This window comes from Vidua chalybeata, chromosome 16 (assembly GCF_026979565.1).
Source record: "Vidua chalybeata isolate OUT-0048 chromosome 16, bVidCha1 merged haplotype, whole genome shotgun sequence".
In the NCBI taxonomy this organism is placed as follows: Eukaryota; Metazoa; Chordata; class Aves; order Passeriformes; family Viduidae; genus Vidua; species Vidua chalybeata.
Window position 1 is genome coordinate 16,661,858 of NC_071545.1, and position 15,771 is coordinate 16,677,628.

General features: G+C 49.6%; 1 protein-coding gene and 1 long non-coding RNA gene across 2 annotated transcripts; both read left to right on the forward strand.

The window, feature by feature from the left end:
* Positions 1-740: 740 nt before the first annotated feature.
* On the forward strand, positions 741-4,055 carry LOC128796056 (protein ccsmst1). Its single transcript, XM_053957323.1, has 2 exons — positions 741-766; positions 914-4,055. The coding sequence occupies exons 1-2, from the start codon at positions 741-743 to the stop codon at positions 1,263-1,265; spliced, it is 378 nt and encodes a 125-aa protein (XP_053813298.1). The 3' UTR covers positions 1,266-4,055.
* Positions 4,056-8,767: 4,712 nt separating this feature from the next.
* LOC128796275 (uncharacterized) lies at positions 8,768-10,303 on the forward strand. Its single transcript, XR_008433764.1, has 2 exons — positions 8,768-9,142; positions 10,165-10,303. It is a non-coding gene; the product is annotated as an uncharacterized LOC128796275 (long non-coding RNA).
* Positions 10,304-15,771: the final 5,468 nt, after the last annotated feature.

The window sequence follows — 15,771 nt, forward strand, 5'->3', positions numbered from 1 at the left end:
TATTTCAATTTCTGCCCTAAAGCAAACACAGTGTAGTCGAGTGAGGGCACAGTATTATGAGAATAGTTATCTAGTTCCTGGCAACGTTTGTAACGCTTTGCTAAGACCAGTATTTGGCACGAATTTACAGATTCTGTGTGCCTAGTCCCAGCTTCTGCTATTTTTATTGATCAAGTGTAGTAGAAATTGGAGTGAATACAAACCAGCTCAAGACCAGTGCTGCAAGATATTGTAAGAAAGGTACTAAATACAGTATTAAGAACATGCTATTTCATGTATATGCTAAGAAGTTTTCTCGGCACACTTTAGTGGAAAAAGAAACGTTTTCTGCCACAGCAGTGCAGACCACACCACTCCACCGACTCGTGTTCAAAGGTCGATGTCGTCTTTGGCTGTCAGGTTAAATGGAAGTTGGTCAGAATCTGACAGAAAGGTGCAATGAAATCACTGAACTGTTACAAAAGCTCAAGCTGTGTTGAGGAAATACCTGGCAATTCTCTGTACCTAATACGGCATAAAATGGACTCTTTCAACACAAACTGTGGAAGGAAGCATCACTGCAGCAGTCGGTGAACGCCGAACACGCCATCTGCGGTCACTGTGCCGCCTCCTGTGGTGCGGTTCGCGACCCCCTTAGCCCAGGGTCCTTTCGGCCTTCCCCTCGCGGCGGCAGCTACGTTGAGCCGCGGCCCAGCCCGCCTAGCCCTCCCGCTTCCGCTTCCGCTCACGTAAGGCGCGGGATGATGTGGGCGCTGGGTCGCTGGCGGTGAGGAGAGGGGCGGGCCGGGGTCGCCGGCGATGAGGACGGGGATTGCGGCGAGGGCCGGGCCGGGGCCGGGGCCGCTGGCGGTGGAGGACGGAGGCCGGGACGCTACATGAGTCCTTCGCGACGCTCACGCGTGTGTCGTTGCAGGGCGTGGCGAGCCCCGTGTGGGCCCGGGACTCGGCGGGGTCTGGCACGACGGCGGAACCCGGAGGGTGCGGCAGGCGCGGATCGGGAGGGCGGGGGGCCCATTCCCTTCTCCGGCAGCAAGGCCAGTCCGCGGTTTTGGAGCGTCAGCCGGTCGATGGGGAGCGACCACGAGAGGCCGTCGGTGAACGTGCTGCCCCTTAGTGTACTAGGCACGTGGCTGTTGCTATGGTGTGTGTTCAGAGAGAAAAGGGAGACCGACGAGCGACTGGAAGCAGTTCTCTCCGGCCAGATCGTGGTCTCAGACACGGTCCAGGAAAGCAGTGCCCCCCTTCAGCTGCTGAAGGAGGACTGAGGACGGGAGTGCGGCTGCGGTGAGGGAGCTGACAAAAGTTTGCTGGCATTCACCTGGTTAAAAGCTGTACTGGCACTGTAATGAAAAAAAACTTGTTTTTCTAGTTTTTCGGCAGCCTTATCTTGAAAGTTTGATTTCTTCAAGCTGTTTTCTGTGCCGGTCTTGCCGTAGTAATTTCACTGGTAGGAAAAGGTGTCGTTTCTGAATTGTGCAGGTAGGGATGAACAGGATGTATTGCAAATCAACTTGAACTTGAAGGAAAGTTTTATACAACCCATCGTTTTTCTATGGATCATTTTTCTTAGCGGATTGTTGTATTAAAAAATACCTAATGTGATTGTCTGTGAAATTGCTGCTTAAGGTGACTTTCATTTGACATTTTGGTAGTTACAGAATATGTTCAGTTTATATTGAAGACAACTGTAAAGGAATGATTCTTTACTATGCAGTTGTGTTCAGAATTTTTTTCCTTTTGTGTGTAATTCCACTCACTAATGTAGAAATTACCTTCAAGGGTGCATGCTTTCTGGACTAGAACTTTCTAGGCATGGTTGATTTAGATGGTCAACACTGGCAGGAGAATATTTTGCCCAAAATAAAAATGTTTGGCTTGCATTGAGGATGTCGCATTGAACAATACAGTACCTAGGCTTTTTGTGCAGCTTCATAGATATTCAAGCTTGCACTCTGGAAACTTTTCTTGGAGAGGAGGAATGTAAAATACTAACACGACCTAGTTCCCTTCAAAATTAGAGGCTTTTCTTAAGTTTTCAAATGTAAAAATGGAAAATCACGTATGCGTCATGAAAATCCCTAATTAAAACCCAAACACAGAACTGCCCAAACACAGCTTCCTCCACAGCTTTCTCCTTTGAACCGGCCTTAGCCCAAAGCTGCTTTTACTGCTCTGCCTACTGTTAGGATTCTGAAAACCACAAAGCCCAGAGCTCCAGGCCTGCTGTAGCTACAAAAGACACGCCAAGGGGAACACAGAATTGCCACAACATGTCTCCTTCCCCACATTTCTGCTTGGCACCAGCCTCACCTCCATGCACCTTTTGCTCCCTCACTAATGGTTTCGGATATGCCTAGGTTTAACATTATGCCTAGAGTTAGGGTTAGCATTAGGATTAGAGTTTGGGTTTTTAACGGCTTGAATTCAGGGGAACAATCCCCCTTTTTCCGTCATATAAGAAAGTTAGGAAAAGGGTTAGGGTTAGGATTTTAAGGGCTTGAACTGAGGGGGAAATCCCCCTTTTTCCATCATATAAGAAATTTAAAGTGAGGAGAACCTCTCTTTTCCCAGTATTTTGGGGGACTAAGTTAAGTTAGGGTTTGGGTTAGGGTTAGGGTTTTTAAGGGCTTGAATTGAGGGAAATCCCCCTTTTTCCATCATATAAGTCTCATGGGTGTAATTGAACTTTGGATTCTGCAATGTAGTTTTGGTGATTTATAATTTATATATTATCCAAAAATCTTCATTGGAAATGTTATGTAACCAATTATGTACTCTTAAACCTCAGTCAAAGACTCAAAGTGTGAATATCCTGCTGCCTGTAATGCTCAGGAAACTCTCTTAATTCATCGAGACTTGCTGAGAACCCCGTTGTTTGATCAGATGATAGACATGTTGAGAGTAGAACAGGTTAGTCACTCATACTTGAGTTTTGTTTTGTGGTTTTTGTCTGGTTTCTTTCTAAAACTTTAGAAGCATTTGGTCTGGCTGGTGTAGCCCTGTTTACATGGCATAACATTTTAGTTACTCATCTGTGTCTTTGTGCATGTCAATGAACTTTGCTTCTCCACACAGCGTCAAGTGTTTCTGTAGAAATGATCTGAAAGCAGCTTATTCAGGACAGCTGCAGTCTGTTATTGGGATACCTTTGCTATATACTTCCTTGTATATAGCAAAAATAATCTTCTGCCACAAAAGAATATGCACCACCTTTCTCTACCTTTTCAAATTCAGTCAGATGCAAAGCCTTGTCTTCCTGAATCTATTAATTTAGCTTCTTACCCAAGTGAATTTCCGTCTGTTTTTATGCTTTCTGAATTTGCTTCATACATGCGTTTTTTTTAAATTCTCCTCTTGGATGCCCTTTGTTCCCACCCATTTTCCCTCCTGGTATGTCAAAGGATATCAAAAGGCCAGCTTTTATGATATCAACATTAGTTGTTGTGAAAAATGCATATTTTATGATTGGCTTTACGCAATAGTTACAATGAATATTATATGTGTATTGTTGGAAAGTTATGCTGTATTAATTCTCTCAAGTAGTGTGTTGAATGTATTTTTAGGTTATAACACAATGTTAAAATAGAAACTATACTATGTAAGATACTTTTTAACTATCTCAAGAAAGAGATGAGATAATCAAGGAATTCTTCGCACAAGGATAACAATTACAGAAACCCCTAAATTTTCCAGAGGAGAGGAATTTATGGCTTTCCTTATCAACAGAAACGAACTTCTTCAAGCCTGATTGAGACTCAAAGGGAATTAACAGAAACTTTTGGACAAGTACCAGACGAAGTTCTTGTTTTAAATAAAATATATGCATAATCATGAAGTGTTTTGTATATGCAACAGGCTATTGCTTTTAAGGTGATTCCTTTGTTCACAAGACATGCTTGTCGTGGCTTAAGTGCCCGAGAGCATCCGGACGTCCCTAACTCTTTGCTTTTTATTGTCTTGCAATTGTCCTAACTCTAAATTTTTATTACTCTAATTGTATTACTATTTTTATAACAATTTTATTATTATTAAACTTTAAAACTTGTAAAAACCAAGTGATTGGCGTTTTTCACAGATGTCTAGACACAAGCAATGTTTTTTCAGTAAAGGTAGCAGAGATGCATCAGGAAGAAGTATCCATGTAGTATGAATTGCACATAAATCAAGGGTTTTCACACAGCACTGTGTATTTGACAAATAGAGTGCACAGGCGGTGATTAACACAAGATAGAGAGGTCATACGTTTTGATGCTGTTGAAAGGGTTATAGTAAAAGAAACTGGTAAGTAGTCAAGGAGCAAGTTCTCAATGTTTGGGGCTTTTTAATGTGTTGTTTAGTTGTTTCTTGGGAAGGGTAGAGTGCAGGGTAGATGTTTGTATTTTGAATGGGAGGAATATGTGTACCAGTTCAATTCCACCACCAACCATAACCCGTCTCCTTACACAGTGGGGAGGATATTACCTCTGTCTAATCTAACCTGACAACAAGAAATATTGGGCAGGATTACGCAATTAAAGTAATTTTATAGTTGCACAAGAAAATGCTGGTTTACAGATATTGTCTTAAAAGCCTTCACATTTAGTAGACTTGTGCCTTATTTCCCATTTATGCTTGTCTTGTCAAAATTTCCTGTTTGAATGGAAATTCATCTGCATGGAATTTCTGTGCTGTATGTGTTCTAAATTATCTCTCATTGTTTAGGTGTTTTGGCAGAGGTTGATAGTGTCTCTTAAGTGGTCTCTTAAGTTGTCTCTTAAGTTGTCGTTTGTCTCTTAAGTGGTCTCTTAAGTTGTCGCTTGTCTCTTAAGTGGTCTCTTAAGTTGTCTCTTAAGTGGTCGCTTGTCTCTTAAGTGGTCTCTTAAGTTGTCTCTTAAGTTGTCGCTTGTCTCTTAAGTTGTCTCTTAAGTGGTCGCTTGTCTCTTAAGTGGTCTCTTAAGTTGTCTCTTAAGTGGTCGCTTGTCTCTTAAGTGGTCTCTTAAGTTGTCGCTTGTCTCTTAAGTGGTCTCTTAAGTAGTCGCTTGTCTCTTAAGTGGTCTCTTAAGTTGTCGCTTGTCTCTTAAGTGGTCTCTTAAGTAGTCGCTTGTCTCTTAAGTGGTCTCTTAAGTGGTCGCTTGTCTCTTAAGTGGTCTCTTAAGTGGTCTCTTAAGTGGTCGCTTGTCTCTTAAGTGGTCTCTTAAGTGGTCTCTTAAGTTGTCGCTTGTCTCTTAAGTGGTCTCTTAAGTTGTCGCTTGTCTCTTAAGTGGTCTCTTAAGTTGTCTCTTAAGTTGTCGCTTGTCTCTTAAGTTGTCTCTTAAGTTGTCGCTTGTCTCTTAAGTGGTCTCTTAAGTTGTCTCTTAAGTGGTCGCTTGTCTCTTAAGTGGTCTCTTAAGTGGTCGCTTGTCTCTTAAGTGGTCTCTTAAGTGGTCTCTTAAGTTGTCGCTTGTCTCTTAAGTGGTCTCTTAAGTTGTCTCTTAAGTGGTCGCTTGTCTCTTAAGTGGTCTCTTAAGTTGTCTCTTAAGTGGTCGCTTGTCTCTTAAGTGGTCTCTTAAGTGGTCGCTTGTCTCTTAAGTGGTCTCTTAAGTGGTCTCTTAAGTGGTCTCTTAAGTAGTCGCTTGTCTCTTAAGTGGTCTCTTAAGTAGTCGCTTGTCTCTTAAGTGGTCTCTTAAGTGGTCTCTTAAGTGGTCTCTTAAGTAGTCGCTTGTCTCTTAAGTGGTCTCTTAAGTGGTCGCTTGTCTCTTAAGTGGTCTCTTAAGTGGTCTCTTAAGTTGTCGCTTGTCTCTTAAGTGGTCTCTTAAGTAGTCGCTTGTCTCTTAAGTGGTCTCTTAAGTGGTCTCTTAAGTTGTCGCTTGTCTCTTAAGTGGTCTCTTAAGTAGTCGCTTGTCTCTTAAGTGGTCTCTTAAGTGGTCTCTTAAGTAGTCGCTTAAGTAGTCGCTTGTCTCTTAAGTGGTCTCTTAAGTGGTCTCTTAAGTAGTCGCTTGTCTCTTAAGTGGTCTCTTAAGTAGTCGCTTAAGTTGTCGCTTGTCTCTTAAGTGGTCTCTTAAGTAGTCGCTTGTCTCTTAAGTTGTCTCTTAAGTTGTCGCTTGTCTCTTAAGTGGTCTCTTAAGTTGTCGCTTGTCTCTTAAGTGGTCTCTTAAGTTGTCTCTTAAGTTGTCGCTTGTCTCTTAAGTGGTCTCTTAAGTTGTCGCTTGTCTCTTAAGTGGTCTCTTAAGTTGTCGCTTGTCTCTTAAGTGGTCTCTTAAGTTGTCGCTTGTCTCTTAAGTGGTCTCTTAAGTAGTCGCATGTCTCTTAAGTTGTCTCTTAAGTAGTCTCTTGTCTCTTAAGTCGTCTCTTGTCTCTTAAGTCGTCTCTTAAGTAGTCTCTTGTCTCTTAAGTAGTATCTTAAGTAGTCTTTTAAGTAGCCTCTTGTCTCTTCAGTAGTCTTTTAAGTAGCCTCTTGTCTCTTAAGTAGTCTCTTAAGTAGTCTCTTAAGTAATCCCTTGTCTCTTAAGTTGTCTCTTAAGTAGTCTCTTAAATAGTCTCTTGTCTCTTAAGTTGTCTCTTGAGTCGTCTCTTGAGTCGTCTCTTAAGTTGTCTCTTAAGTTGTCTCTTGTCTCTTAAGTTGTCTCTTAAGTCGTCTCTTGTCTCTTAAGTTGTCTCTTAAGCCGCCTCTTATCTCTTAAGTTGTCTCTTAAGTCGTCTCTTAAAAAAACAAACTTTAAATAATTATTAAAAAAAAAAAGAATTTACTCCCCGGCAGCCTGAAACTTTCTACTGCTGCACCGGACATAGAGTTTTTCTTCTTTTTTATATATACCTATACAACCCCTAATTAGTGCTCCACCTGGCACATTACAATACCCACTACCCACATCACCCCCACCATGTAGACACCGCCATCTTGCTCCCCATCATGTGACCCAATGGGCGCCACCATCTTGCTCCCTGTCACATGACCACACGGATGCCGCCATTTTGTAGAGCTAAGGAGCTGCGTTCAGGGTTAGGCAGCAGGGGTTAGGGTTGCGGTTCGGGTTGGGTTAGGGTTGCGGTTAGGGGTTGGGGTTAGGGGTTAGGGTTAGGGTCAGTTTGTAGGATTCCCTTGGGACTGTCAGGGCAGCACAGGTTTGAGGTGGGGGCAGCTTGGGTCTGTGACACATCTTCGATCGTTCGGATTTTTGGAGGTGTCCGGCCACTTCAGGGCCACAGGCCCCTGGAGGCAAAGATCGGTCCTTTTTCCTTGGGAAAGAAAAGTGGCCAGCCCAGGTTCCTGATGACAGTTTGTAGAGTTCCCTTGGGACTGTCAGGGCAGCACAGGTTTGAGCTGGGGGCAGCTTGGGTCTGCGACACATCCTCGATCATTCGGATTTTGGGATGCAGCCGGCTACTGAGGGACACAGGCCCCTGGAGACAAAGACCGGTCCTTTTCCCTGGGAAAGAAAAGTGGCCAGCCCAGGTTCCTGATGTCAGTTTGTAGGGTTCCCTTGAGACTGTCAGGGCAGCACAGGTTTGAGGTGGGGGCAGCTTGGGTCTGCGACACATCTTCGATCGTTTGGATTTTTGGAGGTGTACGGCCACTTCAGGGCCACAGGCCCCTGGAGACACAGACCGGTCCTTTTCCCTGGGAAAGAAAAGTGGCCAGCCCAGGTTCCTGATGTCAGTTTGTAGGGTTCCCTTGGGACTGTCAGGGCAGCAGAGGTTTGAGGTGGGGGCAGCTTGGGTCTGTGACACATCCTCGATCGTTTGGATTTTTGGACGTAGCCGGCCACTGAGGACCAGAGGCCCATGGAGACAAAGATCAGCTTTTTTCCTTTGGAAAGAAAAGTGGTCAGCCCAGGTTCTTAATGTCAGTTTGTAGGGTTCCCTTGGGACTGTCAGGGCAGCAGAGGTTTGAGGTGGGGGCAGCTTGGGTCTGTGACACATCCTCGATCGTTCGGATTTTGGGATGCAGCCGGCTACCTAGGGACATAGGCTCCTGGAGACAAAGACCGGTCCTTTTCCCTGGAAAAGAAAAGTGTCCAGCCCAGGTTCTTAATGTCAGTTTGTAGGGTTCCCTTGGGACTGTCAGGGCAGCACAGGTTTGAGGTGGGGGCAGCTTGGGTCTGCGACACATCCTCAATCGTTTGGATTTTTGGAGGTCTCCAGCCACTCAGGGCCAGAGGCACCTGGAGACAAAGATCAGCCTTTTTCCTGGGAAAGAAAAGTGGCCAGCCCTGGTTCCTGATGTCAGTTTGCAGGTGGTGTTTGGCTTTGCCCTGTCCACTAAAATTGTATTTTGCTGCAGCTTTGGTCTGGGATATGTGGACTGCCCCCTCCAAATGTCCCTCTTCCCTCTGCCCTGTTCTGCTCTGTCCCCATCTCCACCCCTCACCCCTACATGTCCTTCCAGCCCACCCCTTCCCCAGTCTCTCTCCACCCTTCACCCCTCCCCATCCCGCCCCTGCCCCATCCCTCACTCCTCCCATCCCCCAGGTGTGACTCCCTGCAGCAGGACATGGGAGCCCGGACTCGTGGGGATAGTGCGGCCCTCGCAGCAGGACAACACCCAAAGAAAACAGGCAGGGACGGCGTCTGTGGGCTGCGCGGTGTCACAAAGGCACCTGGGGCTGAGGGGAGGGGGCTGGAGGGTGACACAGAACATGGGGGCAGCTGAGAGGCAGAAGGGGTCTTTAGGAGTTAAAAAGGGGGGCTCCAGGGTGGCACAGAGACGCTGAGAGGCTGCGGTGGGAACCTGAGGGTGACACAAGGAGGCTGAGAGGCAGGGGCTGTCCTGAGGGACAAAGTGGGGGGTGCCTGAGGGTGACAGGTGAACCAGCCCTCACAGCACCCTTAACCTCACCCTTAAAACCACCCCTACAAGGGTGGAAAGTGCACGGTGGAGGTTAGGGGGCCACAGGACAGTGTCGGGGGGCTTGGGGTGACACACAGGCATTGCGGGCTGAGGGGCAAAAAGGGGGGGACTTGACAGGTGGAGAGCTGACCCTGAGGGTTAGGGGTACAAAGGACAGGACACGGGGTACCAGGAAGGGTTAGGGTACAGCAGCAGCCCTCACCCCAACCCTAAGCTCACCCTAAACACACCCCTAGAACACCAGTGTTCCTCAACAGCAGCTGCAGGCAGTGACCCTAATGCTGGGACAGCCCCAGAACCCTCCCAGCAGCTGCAGGCAGTGACCCTAATGAAAAGGTAGGGATGATGTTGGCTGGCTAGAGAGTGACTGGTAGAGGTTGGGGACTGAGCACTTTTTTAGGGGTTTTTTAGGGCTTTAAAAAGATATTTTAGTGTTTTTTTCACAGGAGCTTTTTAGGAATTTTCTGTGACTATTTAGGATACTTTTAGGACTTTTTTAGGGCTTTTAAAAGATTTTTTTTTAGGGTATTTTCATGGCTTTCTTACTACTAATTAGAATTTTTATGGGTTTTTTTTTGGGTGTTCTTGGGGCCTTTTTAGGTCTATTGAGGGTATGTGGAGGACTCTTAGGACTAGGGTATTTTTAGGTCTTTTGAGGGAACTTTTAGGGTTTTTTAGGGTCTTATCAGGGCATTTTAAGTATTTTGGGGGTATTTTTAGAGCTCTTTTAGGAATATTGAGGGATTTCTTAAAGGTTTTTAGGGATATTTAGGTGTGTTTTAGGGTTTTTTTAAAAGTAGGGTATTTTTCTTGTATTTTAAGGGTATTCTGAGGCTATTTTTATGTTTTTGTGGGGCTTTTAGGACATTTTGAAGATGAGGGGTTTTTAGGGAAATTTTATGTTTTTTCATGGCACAGCACATAGAGGCTGAGGGGCACTGTGGGGGCTTGAGGGTGACAGAGGCTGGGAGCTGAGGGAGGCACAGGGAGAGGGGACAGTGGGTGACAGAGAGATGCTGAGGGGGGCAGGGGCAGCTGGAGGGTGCCTCAGAGAAGCTGGGGGCTGAGGGGCAAAGGAGAGGGATTAAGGGTGACGCACAGGAGCTGAGGGGCAGCTGAGAGGGGGCTTGAGGGGCAAAGGGGGGGCTCGAGGGTGACACACAGAGCCTGAGGGCTGGGGGGCAGAGGGAGAGGTTGAGGGGTAAAGGGCGAGGGCTTGAGGGCTGGACAGTGCAGTGGAGATCAGGGCTACAGGGTACAGCTTAGGAGGCAAGTTAGGGTACAGGAGCACCACCTCTCCCCCCAGCCCTAACCTCAGCCTAAGCAGCCCCCCTAACAAGAGCCTTTTCCCTTTTCAGCCCTGCCAGCAGCAGCACCACACAGCAACCCTAACAGCGAGAGCACACCGGAACGCTCCCGCTAGGACAAGGCAGTGACCCTCACACCAGGACAACGACAGAACCCTCAGAGGACAACGGGACCCCCTGGAGAAAGGTAGGGATGACATCTGTGGGCTAGAGAGCAACAGGAAGGGTTTGGAGGCTGAGCAGGTTTCCTTGAGTGTTTTTGCAGGACTATTGGGAATCTTTAGGGGATTTTGGAAGGCTTCTTAGGACTTGGCTAGTGTCTTTTAGGGCATTGTTACACCTTCCTAAGGGCTGTTTTAGAATTCCTTAGTGCATTTTAAGGGTCAGGATGAGGGTCAGACAGACTGAACCACTGGAAATGCAGAGTATTACTGTAATCTAGTGCAATGCTTTGGAAAGGTGCCAGTGGAGGGCACATCCTTGTTTGTCGGGAATTTTTGGAGGTATCCGGCCACTCAGGGCCACAGGCCCCTGGAGGCAAATATCAGCCTTTTTCCTTGGGAAAGAAAAGTGGCCAGCCCAGGTTCCTGATGTCAGTTTGTAGGGTTCCCTTGGGACTGTCAGGGCAGCACAGGTTTGAGGTGGGGGCAGCTTGGGTCTGCGACACATCTTCGATCGTTTGGATTTTTGGAGGTGTCCGGCCACTCAGGGCCACAGGCCCCTGGAGACAAAGACCGGTCCTTTTTCCCTGGGAAAGAAAAGTGGCCAGCCCAGGTTCCTGATGTCAGTTTGTAGGGTTCCCTTGGGACTGTCAGGGCAGCACAGGTTTGAGGTGGGGGCAGCTTGGGTCTGCGACACATCTTCGATCGTTTGGATTTTTGGAGGTGTCCGGCCACTCAGGGCCACAGGCCCCTGGAGACACAGACCGGTCCTTTTCCCTGGGAAAGAAAAGTGGCCAGCCCAGGTTCCTGATGTCAGTTTGTAGGGTTCCCTTGGGACTGTCAGGGCAGCACAGGTTTGAGGTGGGGGCAGCTTGGGTCTGCGACACATCTTCGATCGTTTGGATTTTTGGAGGTGTCCGGCCACTCAGGGCCACAGGCCCCTGGAGGCAAAGATCAGCATTTTCCTTGGGAAAGAAAAGTGGCCAGCCCAGGTTCCTGATGTCAGTTTGTAGGGTTCCCTTGGGACTGTCAGGGCAGCACAGGTTTGAGGTGGGGGCAGCTTGGGTCTGCGACACATCTTCGATCGTTTGGATTTTTGGAGGTGTCCGGCCACTCAGGGCCACAGGCCCCTGGAGACAAAGACCGGCCTTTTCCCTGGGAAAGAAAAGTGGCCAGCCCAGGTTCCTGATGTCAGTTTGTAGGGTTCCCTTGGGACTGTCAGGGCAGCACAGGTTTGAGGTGGGGGCAGCTTGGGTCTGCGACACATCTTCGATCGTTTGGATTTTTGGAGGTGTCCGGCCACTCAGGGCCACAGGCCCCTGGAGACAAAGACCGGCCTTTTCCCTGGGAAAGAAAAGTGGCCAGCCCAGGTTCCTGATGTCAGTTTGTAGGGTTCCCTTGGGACTGTCAGGGCAGCACAGGTTTGAGGTGGGGGCAGCTTGGGTCTGCGACACATCTTCGATCGTTTGGATTTTTGGAGGTGTCCGGCCACTCAGGGCCACAGGCCCCTGGAGACAAAGACCGGTCCTTTTCCCTGGGAAAGAAAAGTGGCCAGCCCAGGTTCCTGATGTCAGTTTGTAGGGTTCCCTTGGGACTGTCAGGGCAGCACAGGTTTGAGGTGGGGGCAGCTTGGGTCTGCGACACATCTTCGATCGTTTGGATTTTTGGAGGTGTCCGGCCACTCAGGGCCACAGGCCCCTGGAGACAAAAACCAGTCCTTTTTCCTTGGGAAAGAAAAGTGGCCAGCCCAGGTTCCTGATGTCAGTTTGTAGGGTTCCCTTGGGACTGTCAGGGCAGCACAGGTTTGAGGTGGGGGCAGCTTGGGTCTGCGACACATCTTCGATCGTTTGGATTTTTGGAGGTGTCCGGCCACTCAGGGCCACAGGCCCCTGCAGACAAAGACCGGTCCTTTTCCTGGGAAAGAAAAGTGGCCAGCCCAGGTTCCTGATGTCAGTTTGTAGGGTTCCCTTGGGACTGTCAGGGCAGCACAGGTTTGAGGTGGGGGCAGCTTGGGTCTGCGACACATCCTTCGATCGTTTGGATTTTGGGAGGTGTCCGGCCACTCAGGGCCACAGGCCCCTGGAGACACAGACCGGTCCTTTTCCCAGGGAAAGAAAAGTGGCCAGCCCAGGTTCCTGATGTCAGTTTGTAGGGTTCCCTTGGGACTGTCAGGGCAGCACAGGTTTGAGTTGGGGGCAGCTTGGGTCTGCGACACACCTTCGATCGTTTGGATTTTTGGAGGTGTCCGGCCACTTCAGGACCACAGGCCCCTGGAGACACAGATCGGTATTTTTTCCTGGGAAAGAAAAATCGCCAGCCCAGGTTCCTGATGTCAGTTTGTAGGGTTCCCTTGGGACTGTCAGGGCAGCACAGGTTTGAGGTGGGGGCAGCTTGGGTCTGCGACACATCTTCGATCGTTTGGATTTTTGGAGGTGTCCGGCCTCTCAGGGCCACAGGCCCCTGGAGGCAAAGATCAGCCTTTTCCTTGGGAAAGAAAAGTGGCCAGCCCAGGTTCCTGATGTCAGTTTGTAGGGTTCCCTTGGGACTGTCAGGGCAGCACAGGTTTGAGGTGGGGGCAGCTTGGGTCTGCGACACATCTTCGATCGTTTGGATTTTTGGAGGTGTCCGGCCACTCAGGGCCACAGGCCCCTGGAGACAAAGATCAGCATTTCCCTTGGGAAAGAAAAGTGGCCAGCCCAGGTTCCTGATGTCAGTTTGTAGGGTTCCCTTGGGACTGTCAGGGCAGCACAGGTTTGAGGTGGGGGCAGCTTGGGTCTGCGACACATCTTCGATCGTTTGGATTTTTGGAGGTGTCCGGCCACTCAGGGCCACAGGCCCCTGGAGACAAAGATCGGTCCTTTTCCTTGGGAAAGAAAAGTGGCCAGCCCAGGTTCCTGATGTCAGTTTGTAGGGTTCCCTTGGGACTGTCAGGGCAGCACAGGTTTGAGGTGGGGGCAGCTTGGGTCTGCGACACATCTTCGATCGTTTGGATTTTTGGAGGTGTCCGGCCACTTCAGGGCCACAGGCCCCTGGAGACAAAGACCGGTCCTTTTTCCTTGGGAAAGAAAAGTGGCCAGCCCAGGTTCCTGATGTCAGTTTGTAGGGTTCCCTTGGGACTGTCAGGGCAGCACAGGTTTGAGGTGGGGGCAGCTTGGGTCTGCGACACATCTTCGATCGTTTGGATTTTTGGAGGTGTCCGGCCACTCAGGGCCACAGGCCCCTGGAGACAAAGACCGGTCCTTTTTGCCTGGGAAAGAAAAGTGGCCAGCCCAGGTTCCTGATGTCAGTTTGTAGGGTTCCCTTGGGACTGTCAGGGCAGCACAGGTTTGAGGTGGGGGCAGCTTGGGTCTGCGACACATCTTCGATCGTTTGGATTTTTGGAGGTGTCCGGCCACTCAGGGCCACAGGCCCCTGGAGACAAAGATCGGCTCTTTTCCTTGGGAAAGAAAAGTGGCCAGCCCAGGTTTCTGATGTCAGTTTGTAGGGTTCCCTTGGGACTGTCAGGGCAGCACAGGTTTGAGGTGGGGGCAGCTTGGGTCTGCGACACATCTTCGATCGTTTGGATTTTTGGAGGTGTCCGGCCACTCAGGGCCACAGGCCCCTGGAGACAAAGACCGGTCCTTTTCCTGGGAAAGAAAAGTGGCCAGCCCAGGTTCCTGATGTCAGTTTGTAGGGTTCCCTTGGGACTGTCAGGGCAGCACAGGTTTGAGGTGGGGGCAGCTTGGGTCTGCGACACATCTTCGATCGTTTGGATTTTTGGAGGTGTCCGGCCACTCAGGGCCACAGGCCCCTGGAGACAAAGACCGGTCCTTTTCCTGGGAAAGAAAAGTGGCCAGCCCAGGTTCCTGATGTCAGTTTGTAGGGTTCCCTTGGGACTGTCAGGGCAGCACAGGTTTGAGGTGGGGGCAGCTTGGGTCTGCGACACATCTTCGATCGTTTGGATTTTTGGAGGTGTCCGGCCACTCAGGGCCACAGGCCCCTGGAGACAAAGACCGGTCCTTTTCCCTGGGAAAGAAAAGTGGCCAGCCCAGGTTCCTGATGTCAGTTTGTAGGGTTCCCTTGGGACTGTCAGGGCAGCACAGGTTTGAGGTGGGGGCAGCTTGGGTCTGCGACACATCTTCGATCGTTTGGATTTTTGGAGGTGTCCGGCCACTCAGGGCCACAGGCCCCTGGAGGCAAAGATCAGTCCTTTTCCTTGGGAAAGAAAAGTGGCCAGCCCAGGTTCCTGATGTCAGTTTGTAGGGTTCCCTTGGGACTGTCAGGGCAGCACAGGTTTGAGGTGGGGGCAGCTTGGGTCTGCGACACATCCTTCGATCGTTTGGATTTTTGGAGGTGTCCGGCCACTTCAGGGCCACAGGCCCCTGGAGACAAAGACCGGTCCTTTTCCTGGGAAAGAAAAGTGGCCAGCCCAGGTTCCTGATGTCAGTTTGTAGGGTTCCCTTGGGACTGTCAGGGCAGCACAGGTTTGAGGTGGGGGCAGCTTGGGTCTGCGACACATCCTTCGATCGTTTGGATTTTTGGAGGTGTCCGGCCACTCAGGGCCACAGGCCCCTGGAGACAAAGATCGGTCCTTTTTCCCTGGGAAAGAAAAGTGGCCAGCCCAGGTTCCTGATGTCAGTTTGTAGGGTTCCCTTGGGACTGTCAGGGCAGCACAGGTTTGAGGTGGGGGCAGCTTGGGTCTGCGACACATCTTCGATCGTTTGGATTTTTGGAGGTGTCCGGCCACTCAGGGCCACAGGTCCCTGGAGGCAAAGATCAGCCTTTTTCCTTGGGAAAGAAAAGTGGCCAGCCCAGGTTCCTGATGTCAGTTTGTAGGGTTCCCTTGGGACTGTCAGGGCAGCACAGGTTTGAGGTGGGGGCAGCTTGGGTCTGCGACACATCTTCGATCGTTTGGATTTTTGGAGGTGTCCGGCCACTCAGGGCCACAGGCCCCTGGAGACAAAGACCGGTCCTTTTCCTGGGAAAGAAAAGTGGCCAGCCCAGGTTCCTGATGTCAGTTTGTAGGGTTCCCTTGGGACTGTCAGGGCAGCACAGGTTTGAGGTGGGGCAGCTTGGGTCTGCGACACATCTTCGATCGTTTGGATTTTTGGAGGTGTCCGGCCACTCAGGGGCACAGGCCCCTGGAGACAAAGATCAGACTTTTTCCTTGGGAAAGAAAAGTGGCCAGCCCAGGTTCCTGATGTCAGTTTGTAGGGTTCCCTTGGGACTGTCAGGGAACCACAGTATGGAGGTGGGGGCAGCTTGGGTCTGCGACACATCCTTCGATCGTTTGGATTTTTGGAGGTGTCCGGCCACTCAGGGCCACAGGCCCCTGGAGGCAAAGATCAGCCTTTTTCCTTGGGAAAGAAAAGTGGCCAGCCCAGGTTCCTGATGTCAGTTTGTAGGGTTCCCTTGGGACTGTCAGGGCAGCACAGGTTTGAGGTGGGGGCAGCTTGGGTCTGCGACACATCTTCGATCGTTTGGATTTTTGGAGGTGTCCGGCCACTCAGGGCCACAG

Excerpts from the sequence above, each read along its gene's own strand:
- LOC128796056 (XM_053957323.1), top strand. The coding sequence starts at position 741 with ATGATGTGGGCGCTGGGTCGCTGGCG. Across the intron at positions 767-913 it reads TGGGCGCTGGGTCGCTGGCG|GGCGTGGCGAGCCCCGTGTG; the intron begins GTGAGGAGAGGG and ends GTGTCGTTGCAG.